The 15,897-nt window shown below is 31.9% G+C and overlaps 2 protein-coding genes across 2 annotated transcripts; both read right to left on the reverse strand.

Annotated features, from left to right (window-relative positions):
- Positions 1-4,728: 4,728 nt before the first annotated feature.
- On the reverse strand, positions 4,729-7,619 carry LOC105965015 (uncharacterized). Its single transcript, XM_012989525.2, has 7 exons — positions 7,069-7,619; positions 6,802-6,887; positions 6,530-6,676; positions 6,326-6,434; positions 5,797-5,920; positions 5,409-5,679; positions 4,729-5,012 (listed from the first exon to the last, which is right to left on the reverse strand). Exons 1-7 carry the CDS (start codon positions 7,196-7,198, stop codon positions 4,905-4,907), a joined length of 975 nt encoding a protein of 324 aa, XP_012844979.2. The 5' UTR covers positions 7,199-7,619; the 3' UTR covers positions 4,729-4,904.
- A 462-nt stretch (positions 7,620-8,081) lies between these two features.
- LOC105965198 (uncharacterized) lies at positions 8,082-10,421 on the reverse strand. The gene is made up of 3 exons (XM_012989726.2): positions 10,044-10,421; positions 9,567-9,777; positions 8,082-8,737 (listed from the first exon to the last, which is right to left on the reverse strand). Exons 2-3 carry the CDS (start codon positions 9,711-9,713, stop codon positions 8,327-8,329), a joined length of 558 nt encoding a protein of 185 aa, XP_012845180.2. The 5' UTR covers positions 9,714-9,777; positions 10,044-10,421; the 3' UTR covers positions 8,082-8,326.
- Positions 10,422-15,897: the final 5,476 nt, after the last annotated feature.

A 15,897-nucleotide genomic window follows, 5' to 3' on the forward strand; every position in this document is an offset into this window, starting at 1 on the left:
TGGTATAACGGGCCAGTGGCAAGCGAGATACACAAAGGGAAGTCGCGCACAAGATAAGATCACGTCATTGTGGCGAGGTGATTTTGTATCTCGGTAAGTCAGCGTACTTTCCTCGGTTTTCAGAGACGAAAAGTACGAGGACATTTCTGAAGAGAAAGGGACATGTGGCAGACTTATACCAGCAGATGGGCAGAGAAAAGAACCGGTGGCTTATTATATATACAGAAAGGTGTGTGTGAAGAAGAAGAGAAGCTTTGTAAGCTTCATTAATGTTTTATTAGGAATTTGTTGGTACTAATCAAAAACGTGTTGTTGATATCCCACTACGTTAAGCACGCTTTTAAGTATTAAATAAAATTTAAATCTCAATCCATCTGCAATGGGCCGTCGTATTGTTTCTTGTTCCATTTACTGAAGTCGGGCCGGGCCTTAATGGCCAATGTTAGTAGCCCATATTCCTAATTTTATGTTTCGTCTTCATATCCATTATTGGGCAAATTACGGCCAAACCCCTAAGGTAATATCAAATTATGAGAAAACATGTTTTGTTTGAGTAATTACAACCAATAAACATATTTCAACTATTTATTGTCTTATAAATAATTACTCTCGTTCAGTAGGTAAATTTGACACTGCAACTATAAACTTATAAGACAATACATAATTGAAGGAGGCGGTTGCAATTACCCAACCAAGAGTAATATTTTCGTAATTTGACCTTATTTCAGAGGTGGTCGCAATTTGCCATAATTCTTTTACTATAATTCAAAATAAATTTAAATTGTGGTTCTTTTAAGATATAGTTAAGAAACACTGCGGTAAATTGGAATAACTAATAACCTCGAGCACTACAGATTTTAACACATTCTTCGTGCCAATTATTTGACTTATTTTTCATTTTCCATAAACAATGTAAGGGTAAATTACAACCACCTCCTTTGAATAAAGTGTAAATACAAAAAGAACTCCTTATTTTTTTTAGAAATTACATTCAGCCTCCTGCAATTTATAAATTTCTTCCATCCATCCCCTACTACAGAAGAGTATTAATAAGTTAATGTAAGAAAATCTACAAAATGCAGGGGGTGGATGTAGTTATGGAAACATTAAGGCTTTTTTCGTAAATAAACCTTACCTCAGGGAGGCGGTTGTAATTTACCCAACCACAAAAAAAAAAAAAAAAAAACAGAGTGATCAAATTATATTGAATAATTAGGGAATAATTCATTTACAGCTTCCAAAGACAGAAACAAGAAAAAACATATATACATACGCATATACATACATACAGGGGCTAATTAATTAATTAATCAAGCAGAAAAGAAACAATTACTAGCAGCAAGGCTCATCTGTGATTTAGGTTCTTCCGCCAAACCCAAAATTCCCGCCATTTTCTTCTGGTAATAATCATCATTCGCAATTATTACAAGCTTCTCTTTGATCCATGAAGAAGAAGAAGAAGAAGAATCCTTAAATCTCTGCCCTAAAAACCCAACACACGAAAGAAATTCAATCTCTTCTCCATTCTTTCTCGAGTCTTTCACCCTCCTCTCGTACTCTTCCGCCACCAGTATTGCTATATCCGCCATTTGTCAACAAACTCTCTCTCTCTCTAAAACCAGCTCTTTCTCTCTCCTCTTTTGAATTTTGAATTTTATTTTAATTTCTGGGTTTTTTGGGTGGGTATTTAAAGGGGGAACAGAAATGGATAAGATCGCCAGGTGCTGATTGATAGTACAAGGTTTTTTTTTTTTTTTTTTTTAAATGGGAATATACTTTTCTGTGGGAAAATCAATACTGCCGACCATGATGAAACGATTATTTTTTTTTAATTTATTTAAATAATAGTAGTTTAGTTAATTAAATAACTAAAGTTGGTTTAATATATGTAGAATATAGGAGCCTATTGTTTGGGGGGATTTTTTTAATTTTTTTTAAATTGTTTAAAGTTTGTTGTCCAAGTTTCAATAGTAAGGACAAGTTCCAATTCAAGATTATCCATCGTTGAAATTTTGTATGTACCCGTTACAATCGGCCATGAGGTATGGTAAAATTACAACAAACCCCCTCCTATTTGAGTAATTATAACTGTAAATTTTCTTACACGTCCACTTTTACGGTATCAAATTTAGTGGGATATTCTAGATTATATGAAGTATTCTTAATTTTGTACCTATTTTATTCCATTCGAACTCCACATTTTGAAGCAAGATGATCATAAGATGTGTTTTTTGGCTTGTATATATCAGATTGTGGTGCATCAGAAACTGTATTTTTGCACACAACGAATACAATTTAGAAAACATTTCACGAAATCTAGATGATTATGTTGAATTTGATACTATAAGGGTGGAGGTGTAAGAAGATTCATAGTTGAGGGGGTAGATGTAATTATTCAAACATGAGGGTTTTTTCGTAATTTGATCATACCTCAGGAGGTTGTTGTAATTTACCCTCATAATTAAGAACTCAAACTCGGTCCCGCAAGGGATGGCCCAACAGATGGATCAAGTGAGTCAGCGCTAATTGACTCGGGTTCGAATTTCCTCGTCAACGGTTAATAAGTACTGGAGCTTATCACACATGGTTAATCTAGTGTGATTTACGTCTTTCGTATAATTTACAAGTTATTATACGAGAATGTATGTTTACCCAATGCACCTATTTGCGTATACTTATACTTTAAATCTTTTGTGTGGACTATTTCTAATATTTATGGAATTATCTCGAAATCTTCCCCAATTTGCAGGATTTATATTAATAGTTACTTAAGTCTTCGTTTTTAAATAAATGAAACTTGGGTTTGTTTAGGTGCACTACTAAATACCAATTGGAGGTATAAGGTCAATAAATATGACCTTATAATACTATTTCAAGAAAATTGCAACCATATTGAGATTTCTTTTATAATGCCAACAATGAGGATTGATAAAAGTCAAATAATTCAAATGGCTTATCGATTGTATGTGTCCACGTTTCCACTTAGAGAAACTTCAAGGATCTTGCCTTATAAGTTCCTAAAATATTCCTTGATAATCAAACTCAACCTACCTTTTGTTAAAATATAACATTTATTTTAATTTATGGATAAATATAGATGATAGATCTGGTTAAATATATCAGGTATATGAGATGCTACACCTGATGAAATAGACTGACTGATCTTGTATGATTGATTTTTATAAAGAACTACCCACTAAATATGCATATTCACATATATCAGATATATGTTATTATATATAAATAAATGGTGCAGAATCTCTCGATATATTTCACCAGGTATAGCATCTAAAAAAAATCAAGTCAGATATTTTTTCATTTTTGGATTTGGACACATTACACAACTTCAACTTAACTATCTTGATATCAACTTAAACTTTTCTTGAAGTAATAAATATAGATATCAATAGAAATTAAAATGAACTTCAATTAATCTTGAGTTTTCATTACAAAATAATATTTGTCCTAAAATCTCAAATAAATGAAAAAAAAATTCAAAGTTGTGAAATGGGGTTTTGGGTGGGCCGGTGGTGGGTGGCTAGGTAATGACGTAAGCATTGACGTAAGAGGCCGGATAGGCAGTCGGTGGACGGTGGGTATGTCAAACCATGGGCGTCAAAAAGGTACAACTAATATCGGTTGTACTCTTGACTATTTCCTACCTTTTCTTTAGGTCAACTTTTACTTTTTCAAATTTAAATTAATATTTTTTCAAATCAATGTTTTCCCTTCTTTAAATATGGAGCAAACTTTTGAAAGTCTCTTATGAACGGGTACTTTAAAAAATGGAAATATTGTCTAAAAATCTCTTCAAAATATTTGTACAATTAACACTTCGATCAGATATTTTGAATTTGCTAGACAAATTAGTTAGACAGTTTACACTGAGAGTAGATAGTTTAGACATCTTAAGTTGCAGAGTTTAGACTTGTAAATACACAATTTAAACTGAAAATTGAAAACTTCATTGGAGAATTTGTTCTGAAAATAACATTTTTTCGATAATATTTTGGGGAAAGTTAAGCGGTCGGCGGCCGGGAACTGATAAGGACAGATGGAATAGTGGAAGAAATACCATTTTTTGGAGTGAATGTGGTTTTTACGGAGTAGTTGGAGCCTGGAGGATAATAATGTATTTATAGTCTAAGATGACTATTATCTATTAAACTTTTTAACTAAGTTGCCCGAGCAAGTTTTATCAAGATGCAAAAATATAACCATCAAGATTTGAAAGGATATTAGTGCCTAAAAATAAGCCTAAATCCAACAAACTGATATCCTACCAAATTCATTGAATTTCAATATAATGTTTTCGAATATTAAATTAGTATAATACACCTTTCTATACCAAATCTATCTACATTAGACAAAATCACAAAATAGAGTAAGGTTGCGAAGTTATTGCACATGGTAGCACATGACTTGCAAACTAAAGTCCAAAATTCCACGTCATTTTGTAGTGTGCATAAACTAACTAGGGAAACATGTACCGGAGTTATAGATGTATACATATTTTACACACATCCATATGTATATCTGTATAATTTTATGTAAATCAAACACAGAAAGTTACTCAATATATTTCATCAGGTGTAATTAAGAATCAAGAACCATCTATTATGCGCAGATTCTCAATTGTGATTAAGTGGTTGGGACCAAAAAACGTTGACCCTTTTAACCGGCCAATTGACCACATACCGGATAAGTGGTTGAGTCTACACTCAACTATAGCTATCAATTATTTCCTTTTCACAATGTACAAAACGAAGATCATATCAGTTGTACGGTTACTTCGATTATGAACATAATTGGGGGTAAAAAAGAAATCAAGTGTATTTCTTTTACGTCGATTCCTAATTTTTACATTCGGTGCTGAAATAGAGACAACCGTAGAAGGTGCAGAGTCATAGAAGGCCAAGAGCTTTGAGCTGCTGAACATGCTCTGGCGGCAGAGCTGGCGGTGACCAATCAGCTTCCGTCATCTCACCATCAACATCCTCAACAACATATTCCTACGAAACACGAAATACGAAATTGGGTTCACGATACAATTTCATAGTAGGTAAAAAAAAATAATAAATAAATAAATAAATAAATAAAATAAAAAAAGGCCAATGGCGTAGCTAAGCTATGGGGGCTATGGCCCCCTCACCACATCTCAAAACATGCCAAGAAAGCTTTTCTCAATTTTACCCTTTTATCACGCTTAATTAGTTTAAGAGAAATTAGTTGAGAAAAAATAATGATACGGGTATTTGAGTCGCTTCATAATTTTTGCTATATCTCAAACATATTTATTAGTTTTTTTTTTAATTATAAATATTTTATCTTTGTTCGGGAGTAAGACGAATTTTATTTTTTTTGACACGGGATAAAAGAAGCTATATATGCTAAATATAACAACTTACTTTGCTTAGCATTCTTTTTGCAAGAATGTGATAGTGTCGTTGCCAAATCCTTTGACCAACCATTGTAGCCACCAAAACGCTATAGAATATTCCAATAACCGTAAATAAACCGAGCACTATTATAGCCACTATAAATAAAAGCGGCAATCCAGCTTCACCCGCACCTCCCAAGCAACCACATTCGCCAACTGTACTTGCACAACCTTCGAAGCACGTGGTACAATCAGTCCACATGCAAAGCGTTCCTGGCAAATGGCAATCGGCACATATACTGCAAGTATGAGAAAAAAAAAAAAAAAAGTCATATTTATGGAGAAATTATTCTTGTTCATTTATGTTATTAATAAAGAATATAATACGCCACAAAAAAAAAAAGATTATTATTTACCCAGGATGACAACAACAAACGCATAATTCTCGACATGGTTGAGCTAGATCGTTGCGCACTCGTCTGTCGTAACAAGTTATAAAGCACCCAGATAAACCCAGTAAAGCGAAAAATAATAACGCCCCTGCAAAAAAAAAAAATACAATTTGAATGTTTTAATGCATCAAAAACAACTTCTGCTCGTCCATATGTGTTAATGATTTAATTTCGTAGCGTTTATGAATCAATTCTCCATAGGTTCTTATTTTCGATTTCCGCAAGGTAAAATAATAAAATCTAACATGATACTTCTTGAAGTTGAACGATAATTCTTAGATTAAGAATATATACTTCGATTTCAACTATATAGAGTCAACATATTTTCACCACTAATGCAACTTTTTTTTCACATAAAATCTAGGGCAAATTACGGCCAACCCCCTAAGGTAAGGTCAAATTACAGAAAAAACCCTCCTGTTTGAATAACCGAACAGATGATAAGAAAAAATTGACACCATTGGTTTGATATAAGCGAATCAAGATATTTTACCGCATATGTAGTAGAAACTAAGTGCGTTATCAAAACCCCATGCGAGACGAAGCCAAAATTTCTGGTAACCGTCAATAAGATACACCAAGTACGACAACAGAGCAATAACCTGTAACGAGAAGTACGTGTATCGAAATTCAGAAAGACGTGTTTTTTTTCAAATAAATAGAATGTATGAAATAATTATCCGATGACATGGCATACCAGCTGCACGGAGAAGAAGATAAATAAAATATCCCTAGTGACGAAAAACCGGAATTTCAATGTTCGCCATTTCCTATCGGCAACACCGTGTACTCGTATATGATATTGAGCCTTGCAAGTTGTGCAATGAGCAAAAGCAAATCCTTCCTAATGGAAAACAATTATAATCGAACGAGTAATTAGCAACTGTCGATAGCTCGATAAAATTTACGAGAAATTTCGAATGCAACGAGAGATCAGAAACACGAATAAGTTCTCGATTAACTTGTTACCTTGACGGCACGCCATTGATCGAGACATTCTCTGTGAACGTATTTCGACGTACCTTTGCACTTGCAAGGAGCAATGAAATCCCTACCTGATATAAAACAGCCATTGATGAAAATCTGAAACAATTTTGGATTACATGTAAATATAAATACTGGTAAACAATTAACAAAAACCCTAACACCTTTCTAACCCTAATTCACAGCAAGATCATATTTTTCCGACTAAAAACCCTAGAAAATGAAAATTGGGTAAAGTTGAGGAAATTTCACCGTCGGTTTCGAGGCAAATTCGGCACTGAATTTGCTCATTGGGGCCCGCCTCTAGGTCAATTTCGGAGGGGTCCGCCATAGGCGTCGGCGCCATCAGCGGCGAAGCGTCGTCGGGTTGATCGCCGCCCATTCTTCAGACGATTAAATTCAGCAATTCGAATTCAATTTCATGTAAAGGAAAAAAGGAAACCCCTTTCGGTTGATGAATTCAACGCTTTTCTTAACAACGGGCATGAATTTTAACAACCGCTCCGGCGAAAAGGGGGTTTCGGAAACCAGACTTCCAAAGTCCGAGGTTTGTTTTAGATGAAGCCAACAACAATTGGTACGAGTAAAATGTGCTCAAAGAAGAAGTCTTGGAACTAATTTTGGCAGTGGGTGGGTCTTAACCCAACCCGACCCGACCCAGATCCACTTCTTGAAATGGATTTTCATGGAGATTTTTTTTTTTTTTTTTTTTTTTTTCCGGCATGGGTGGAAATGGGACGGAATGGATTCGAAATGGTTTCTTCGGAAAATTTCTATTTTTTCGGAAGTGAAAAATGGGTTCCATTTTTCGTTCTAAATGAATTCGGACAAATCAGAATTCGGAGTGAAAAATACGGTTGTAAATACGCATATTTCCGGATCGGAATTGGCGGAGTTCAGAAATTTCATTCCGATTTCCATGCCACAGAAAGCAGATTGTCATTGATTTTTAATTACATTTTAATGGAATATTTAAAAACTAATTTGTAATTTATTTATAAATTTTGTAAAATATCACAAATTCTAATGTAATGTATTCTTATTAACAAAATCCGTAAAAAAATTCATATATATTATTACATATAATACAAGTGATTAAAAAAACTTATATCTTACTAAATGTAATTTTATTTACAATATTGAACCAAGAAAACAAAAAAAACTAATAACAATAAAATCCAGATGAGATATATACTGTATACATATATATGGTAAACTATAAAACGAGACAAAGTTCATCGGGTGTAACATAGAACAAATGCTAATTTAACTAATAAGCCTTTCTTTATGATATCTTAACAGCCGCAAGGAACTGAGAGAGAGAGAGTTGTACACTACTCAGACAGGCATACATTAAAATGTTACATATATAGTCCTAAACAAACCCTCCTATGCTGCTCATAAACTAGGTTGTAATAATATATAGTTTCACCAAATATAAGTCATAATAAATATAGAGACAGCAAATATATATCTAAAGGAGGATATATATATAATACACTCTACACATTTACTTCTTCCTCTTCTTCAAAGGCTGTAGGGCTTCTTCCTCGTCCTCTTCCTCTTCATCTTCCTCCTCGTTTTCTTCCTCACCGTCTTCGTCATCATCATCTTCATCATCATCATCGTCGTCCTCATCATCATCATTATCGTCATCATCTTCATTAGGGTCCTCACCGGATTCCTGTTCGTCTGCATTTTCTTCCTCGTTATTGCCGTTTTCTTCCACCTTGCGGGCCCCACCATCCGGCCCGTTTTTCGCACCGTTACTATTTTCTTCCTCTTCTTCTTCATTGTCAGGATCGTCTTCGTCATCGTCGTCGTCATCTCCATCGTCATCCTCGGAATCTACCGGTTTGGAGGGAAGATGATCTCCCCTCAACGACTTAGGTTGGTTCATAAGTAGTAGCTTCATGCATTCCTGAAGTTCAATACAATATTATTTTGAGAAATGTTTACTATACATATGTAAATATATATATACACACACACATTGCTTTTTAGAATTAAATTAATATTGAAGAATTCGGAAAATTGGGGAAAATTAATATTTCATATCAAAATTCAAATTTTAATATTTTATTATATATTGAACAAAACATCTTATTAACTAAATAAAAGTTTGTTAGTTAGGAATTAATATATATAGTCCAATCCACAATCCATACGCAAGGCCTATATTTTAATTTGCAAGGACCAAAATTCGATTTTTTTTTAAGTATAGTGGAACTTGAACTAGTCGGATCAATTATTAGAATTATTTCAATTTTTTTTAAATCGAAAAATCAGTTGAAAATTTGAATGAAAATATACATGTTCCGAAATTGGCATTTTTCTGATTGGAATAGATGGAAATCATAAATTTTATTTTTTATTCATATTTATTTTAAAATACATAATAATATTCAAATTATTGGAATAATAATAAGTTTTCCCTAATTATTTTTGAAATTAAAATCAGATCGAAAATTTGTGGTTTGGGAATTCGGAATGAAAAATATGGTTCCAAAATCGAAAAGAAAAATCGGAAAGAAGAAATATAATAATGAGTTTTTTTTGTTCGACAAATAAATAATTTAATTTAATAACGAATACGAATCTAGGCCTAAAACCCAAATACCAATAGTTTGACAACGTCTTTTCAATAAATTAAAATTTAAATATTAAAATCCAGCTCAATTGTTTTTTTATATATAATTTTAAATTAATTTCTGAAAAAAAAACATAAATCTTTTTAGTTTGGAAATTACCTGCGACAGGACTGAGACAGCCAGCTGAGCGTTGACCAGAGCAGAGACCAGCGCCGCCGCCGCCGCTAAAGCTGCATCTCCGCCCGCGCACGTTAGCATGTTTTCCTTAATCGTGGTCAACTTGACCGAACCACAGTTAATCTCCATTTTCCTCACTTCTATATATATACTCCAAACTTCAAACTTCTTAAAAAAATTCTGACCGTCGGATCTGCACATATTATCGCCCAATTTTAAAATAATAATTAAAAAAAATTAAAAAAAAATAATGAAAGACGACAGAAACCAACTTTTTTTTTTTCTGTAAAAAGAAATTTAATCACAGTGTGAAAAGAAACTGCGTGTGTGAAAAAAAAAATGATAATTTTAGCAAATTTAATAATAAAAAGTACTAGATCCAGAAAATTCGAAATCAGCATAAATGAATTTATTTATTTATTCAAAATTGTGAAGAAAAAAAAATGGAGTGAAACTTACGGGGAAGAACAGATCTGAAGATGGATCGAGTAGATCTGAGAATTTGTTGAGCTAAGCAGCGGAGGGGGTGAGATCTGAGGAAACTTTCATTCTGGACCGTCCGATCAAGCAGAGGGGAAACTATAGATACAGTATAATGTAAGTAAATATAGTTGCAGGAGAAAGTAGCTTTGGAAGAGTGACCGACTGACTGGTGGAATGGTGATGATTCGTGGGGAGAGCTGACCGTAATCCCCACAGAGGGGGTTCGGGCAGTTCGGGCAGCGTTTTCTTCAAGCAGATATTAACACGCTGCCCGTTGATTTGGTAACAAAGTGTGTTTGATTTAAGTTAATTTATGGTAATTAATAATTTATGATGTATTTAGCTTTGTTTAATTTTTTTTTCATTTCTTTTTTTAGATTTTAAGGTTAGCTTAAATTTTAGGCAAATTAAGGTCACCCTGAGTTATGGTTAAATTACGAAAACCTCCCTCTTGTTTGGGTAATAACAGTCACCCCTCAAATATGTATTATCTTACGGAAAAACTCCTCCAGAGATAAATTTAGGATGTTACATCGGTAACACCGAACCGAATCTTCGGTACGCCAACATTTCATATTGTTTACCAAACTGAATATAAATTTTATGTAAAAATATTTAAAGGGAGATTTTCGTAATTTGACCATACCTCAGAGGTGGATGTAATTACCCAAATAAGAGGGGAATTTTCGTAATTTGATCATATCTCAGGAGTGACTGTAATTGGTTTATATGGGCACTGAACAGAACAATTTTACCTTATGTCCCCTCTTTGCTAGCGCACCCTGGCCAACAACAAATTTTGAGAGAGAAACAAAAATTTGATTTTTGAACAATCGATAAATTTTGTTGACAGAAGAAAATTGATCATTAGTTCATGAGTAATTGAGAAATATTCAGATATAAAATCATCTATTGTTTAAAAGTAATGACATATTTATGAGTTTGATAAGCAAAAATTATATCTAGGAAAATAAATATTATAAATACGATAAAAAAAAATAAAAAAAAATAGGAGCTAATATAAGATAATCCCATAAAATTAGAAAGAACTATTTTTCACTTGACCCATAAAAATGGGCTCATATTATTTGGGCTGGGCCATCAGAATTGCTTCAATAAAATATTGAGGGTGATCAATTCGGCCCTTTTCTTGTTTGCACGTGAAATATGTATTTAATGTGGGATTTTTGGTTAAAAAGCACAAACAAACAAATTGGTACTATTTTTTACCAAATAGTTCATATCGTTTTTCATGATACTAAAGATAGATCCCCTGATCTAGTTTAAGTATGATGAGTTGGAAGAGCAAACTGAATCACTGGCTCACGAGTTTGATGATCTCGAGATATTTGCGGTTAGATAACACGTAAACTAAGTGGGGGTTTGATCCGGCGGAAACTCCTCCGACGCTCAAGTCAAACGTGTGGATTGCAAAAGTCGTAGAGAGAATTCAGAGACTTGTATTGCTAGAATATTGAACTTACCTTAACAAATGAATTATAACATTTATTTATACTGAGCTTGTCGGGCTGGAATTAATTAATCGTAATTGTCGAGCCCAAAAACCTTATTTGAAGGTGATTGAACTTCCTTTCTAGTGATCTTTAAAATTGGGTTCGTGGCCCAGTAAATTAAGAAATTTTAGGTCCATTAAACTGGTCCAATTAGACATATCAGTTTTCTTTAAGGAAAGTAGCAAACTACCACTTTAATATTCACCATTTAGAAAGTTGTGTATCAAAAATGCATCATAGAAAATATTTTGTAAATACAATTAAACCTTTATGAATTAATACGATCGGCATAATAAAATTTTATTAATTTAGTAAAATATTAAATAATCTAACTAATGATTTAATACATTTTCACCGAGTCAGGACTAAGACAGATCATTATTTAAGTGAGATTATTAATTTATCGAATAGCAAATATCACACAAACTTCAATAGTTCAATTGTCAAAAGGCACCAAACTTATCCAAATTCCAAATGCAATTATTCAATTTCATGAGAATCATTAAAAGTTAGAATAAATTTGGAGTATATGAATCTTTCAATTTTGTGGCGACACGTTATCCATCATTGCTGTACTTTGAAGAAGTTGTATATACACCATAATTAAATTCGATTCTTCTTATAATGCCTTTCACTAAATACAAATTAACAAAATAGCAAAATAGTAAAGAAAAAGATAATTGAATATTAGTCACTACTATTCATGTATTATCGTTAATTTTATAATAATTGATGATATACAAAATATCAATGTAAACCTGATATTGTTAATGGCAAGATAAAAATTGTTACGTTCTGCAAAAAATGAACTAGCAGTTTGAGCAAATGATTATGTATCATTGATCCAAATTCGAATCCATTTGCTAAGTTACGAATTAATACTATATATATATACTCGATCACAAAAGTGACAACAAATATATTCTCCAACATTGAATTTAGCATAAGTACTTTTTTTAGGTAAAAATGAAGAAATGTCTAAACCACACTATTAGAGAAAATAAAATACATATTCTAAGAGAGAATATAAGTTATTGCATAGGTTTAATTCTATTCTTTGGTATCTCCACATACTTTGGTATATATCTCTTTCCACCTATGTATAAATAGATACAAATAGAAAGCCAAATATTTTCTTTTGGGTATTAAAAAAAACTAATTATTTTTTTTAAAATATAATTATAATATGATCATGATATCATATTAAAACTTCTTAAACTTACAAATCATGCATTAGTGTTAATAGAAAAGTTAAATTAAAATTTAAAAATAAAATTTATTTCCTTATAAACACACTATTTTATACAAAAATAAATTATATTAAGTACCATATATATTTTATTTTTAATTTCTTGGGGGACCATGACATAGTGAAGTTCAATGGTTGTAGAGATCTAGTTTACCACAATCACAACTTTGAAAATTTCAAGAACTAAAAAGTAGTATGTATTGTTAATAAATAATAATTTTTGTGGAGGTGGTCTTCCACTAAAACACTTCAAATAAATGCTAGTCTCTATAATGGCATATACTTTTATCCATTTGATAAGGAGAATGGATATGTACCTATATATGTATATATTATCAACCGAGCCAGAATTTTAAATTCGGGAACCAAATGCATTTAAAATTTATTCATGGAGCCGTTAGTGTTTTTGCACGCAAATTTTTGTATATTCTATATAAATTAATAAAGATTTAAGAAATATTGAAAAAGCTATACCCTATACTGGCTCTACCACTATTCTTAGTATATTTGTATTTGGAAGCATGTATTCGAAGTTGTGATATCAACAATTCAAATCATGCATTTTTTTGTGTGGTAGTTTGACTTTGGAATTTGATTATTTTTATTTTTTATTATTTTTTTAATTTTATCCCTATATAATATTACTTTAAGATTATATCCTAATCAAAACATATATTATATACATGTGTGTGTTACCTTTATAATAATAGTCTTAACACGCAGGATTGATGTGTTCATAGTGATTAAAAAAGTAAATAGCTTCCAAATTGGACTACTAAAATGACTCATTAAACACCCAACAACTTTCATATAAAAGTGTGTCATTAATGATTTTGATATTATTAGTGTAAAGATCTCCTCGGTGCATTTCACCGTATAACATAGAATAAACTACATTACAAGTTGTAACCATTCATTTGAAATCGTAATACTCAAATGTTTTTTGGATTGTTAAAAAAAAATTACAACCCATCCAGATAATTTCAATAAACTTATCATCATATAATTCAGCGTTTCGTTTCTACTGCGATAGAAAACGCCATAATTTACTGTAATTTTTCGTCATTTTCTCGACTATATTTAGCTCCGAATAATATTCTAACAGCTTTAATTCAACGAAAGCTAACTAGAAGTAATATAGCATTTGTATTATGAGATAGGGTAGATTATGGCCAACCCCATGAGGTAAAGTCAAATTACGAAAAACCCCTTCATATTTGGGTAATTACAATCACCTCCATCAACTATGAATATTTTTACACGATCATCCTTGTCGCGTCAAAATTAGTGGAATCTTCTAAATTACGTGGAATGTTCTCTAATTTATACCCGTTTTATCCCATTCGAGCTCCACATTTTGAAACAAGATAACTATAATGTCGCTTATAAATATCAGATTGTGGTGCATCAGAAACTGTATTTTTGCACAAAACGAGTACAATCTAGATAACATTTCACGAAATTTAGAAAATTCTATTGAATTTGACACCAAAGAGTGAACGCGTAAGTAGATTCATAGTTGAAGGACATGATTGTAATTACCAAAACATGAGAAATATTTTCATAATTGAACCGTAAGTCAAGGGTGGCCGTAATTTACCTAATGGATATAATAATTGGATAAGATATCAATAAAGTAAGTCCCATTTCCATTTGTATGTGAAGTTAGCTTTATGCAAAAGGATAAAATGATGGACAATAAAAAAATTCCAAAATTGTAGTTTTTTATATAAATAAAAAGATGAAAAGCTATAGCAAAACACTGTGGCAACTCGAGAGAGCCATGGCTACTAACGACTCTTAAAATAAATGAAGAGTCGTTATTTGGATAATACAAAAAAAAAAAAAAAAAGAAAAAAAAGTGTGAAGAAATAAAGAGTCGTTAATTGGATAAAAGTGGAGGTTAAACTTTAAGAGATTCATTTTTGGAATTTGAGCTAACAGCTTTAGGGCATTATTAATTCACTAATCAAGAATTATTGTTTTTTTGGTAAAGTTAATTAGTGGATAGAATGTGCTAAACTTACTCATCCCTTCTCTAATAAGCAACTGTGTCTCGTAACCGGACCGAGTCGGCCGGTTCGACCGGTTGAGATGCAACTCGGTCGTTGGTCCCTGTCTAGATCAAAATGAAAAACCGGAAGAAAAAAAAGTCGAGTGTAAAACCTAGTTTGATTAGATAAAATTGGGTTTTTGTGTTTTTTTTATAGTGTGATATTTAATTTGATTTATTGAATTTATGCTTCAATATTATTGTGGATGAATAATAGTTTGAATTGTATTTTGGATTCTCTAAATTCATATCTACATAGGCAAAACTTCTTTTCGAAACAAAAGAATTTACTTTATGACTATTTATATATAAATCAATAAATATAAAGAATAACAAAAAGAATAGGTTGAATTGAGCTGGATCAATCCATTATGATTAGGAAAACGAGGGTCACTGCAGCTTGATGATAATCGAACGGAGAATATATATATACTCACCTGACCTACAATACAATAAGGCGCTATGCTACACATTATGAATTTTTTTCATCAATTACCCTTCGACGATCAGGTCAGATGTCGATTATTGGTAGAATTTTTAATGTTATTACAAAATAATTATGTGATAGTTATAACTATCCAATTTTGGGTTGAGTTTTATTAGGTTTTGTTTGACTACTTTAGCTAGGTGATCTGATTTGGGTTTGGAGCTTTTGGACACATTAACTAATTAAATATTAAATATATGAATTGTATTATTAAAATAGTAATAATATGAGACAAAATATTAATAATTAAAATAAAATAAAAAGATTAGCGACGATTGGGGTGAGGTGAAGAGGCAAAGTGTAGTGAGTGAGAGAGTGACCTGGTGCGCATTTTCAGGGCAGCCATAACCACTACAAATTCAGTGACGCAATTTATTTGCTTGTTTTATTTATTTTTTTAGTGGATATTATTAATTATTATTATTATTACCAATTATTTTCTACAAATATCATTTCACTGTAGTAGCTTATTTTTAAAATTTAATTAAATCATTGTAGCCTACGATAAAAAAAATCACAGTAAAACA

This window comes from Erythranthe guttata, chromosome 8, assembly GCF_056151865.1.
Source record: "Erythranthe guttata isolate IM_541 chromosome 8, IM_541, whole genome shotgun sequence".
NCBI lineage: Eukaryota > Viridiplantae > Streptophyta > Magnoliopsida > Lamiales > Phrymaceae > Erythranthe > Erythranthe guttata.

Bases quoted from the DNA above. Each gene is read 5' to 3' on its own strand.
- LOC105965015 (XM_012989525.2), bottom strand. From the start codon at position 7,198: ATGGGCGGCGATCAACCCGACGACGCTTCGCCGCTGATGGCGCCGACG. The intron at 6,888-7,068 runs GTGAAATTTCCT...GTTTTATATCAG, and splicing joins AATTTGCCTCGAAACCGACG to GTAGGGATTTCATTGCTCCT. The intron at 6,677-6,801 runs GTAACAAGTTAA...GTTTTCCATTAG, and splicing joins ATCAATGGCGTGCCGTCAAG to GAAGGATTTGCTTTTGCTCA.
- LOC105965198 (XM_012989726.2), bottom strand. From the start codon at position 9,713: ATGGAGATTAACTGTGGTTCGGTCAAGTTGACCACGATTAAGGAAAAC. The intron at 8,738-9,566 runs GTAATTTCCAAA...ATTGAACTTCAG, and splicing joins CTGTCTCAGTCCTGTCGCAG to GAATGCATGAAGCTACTACT.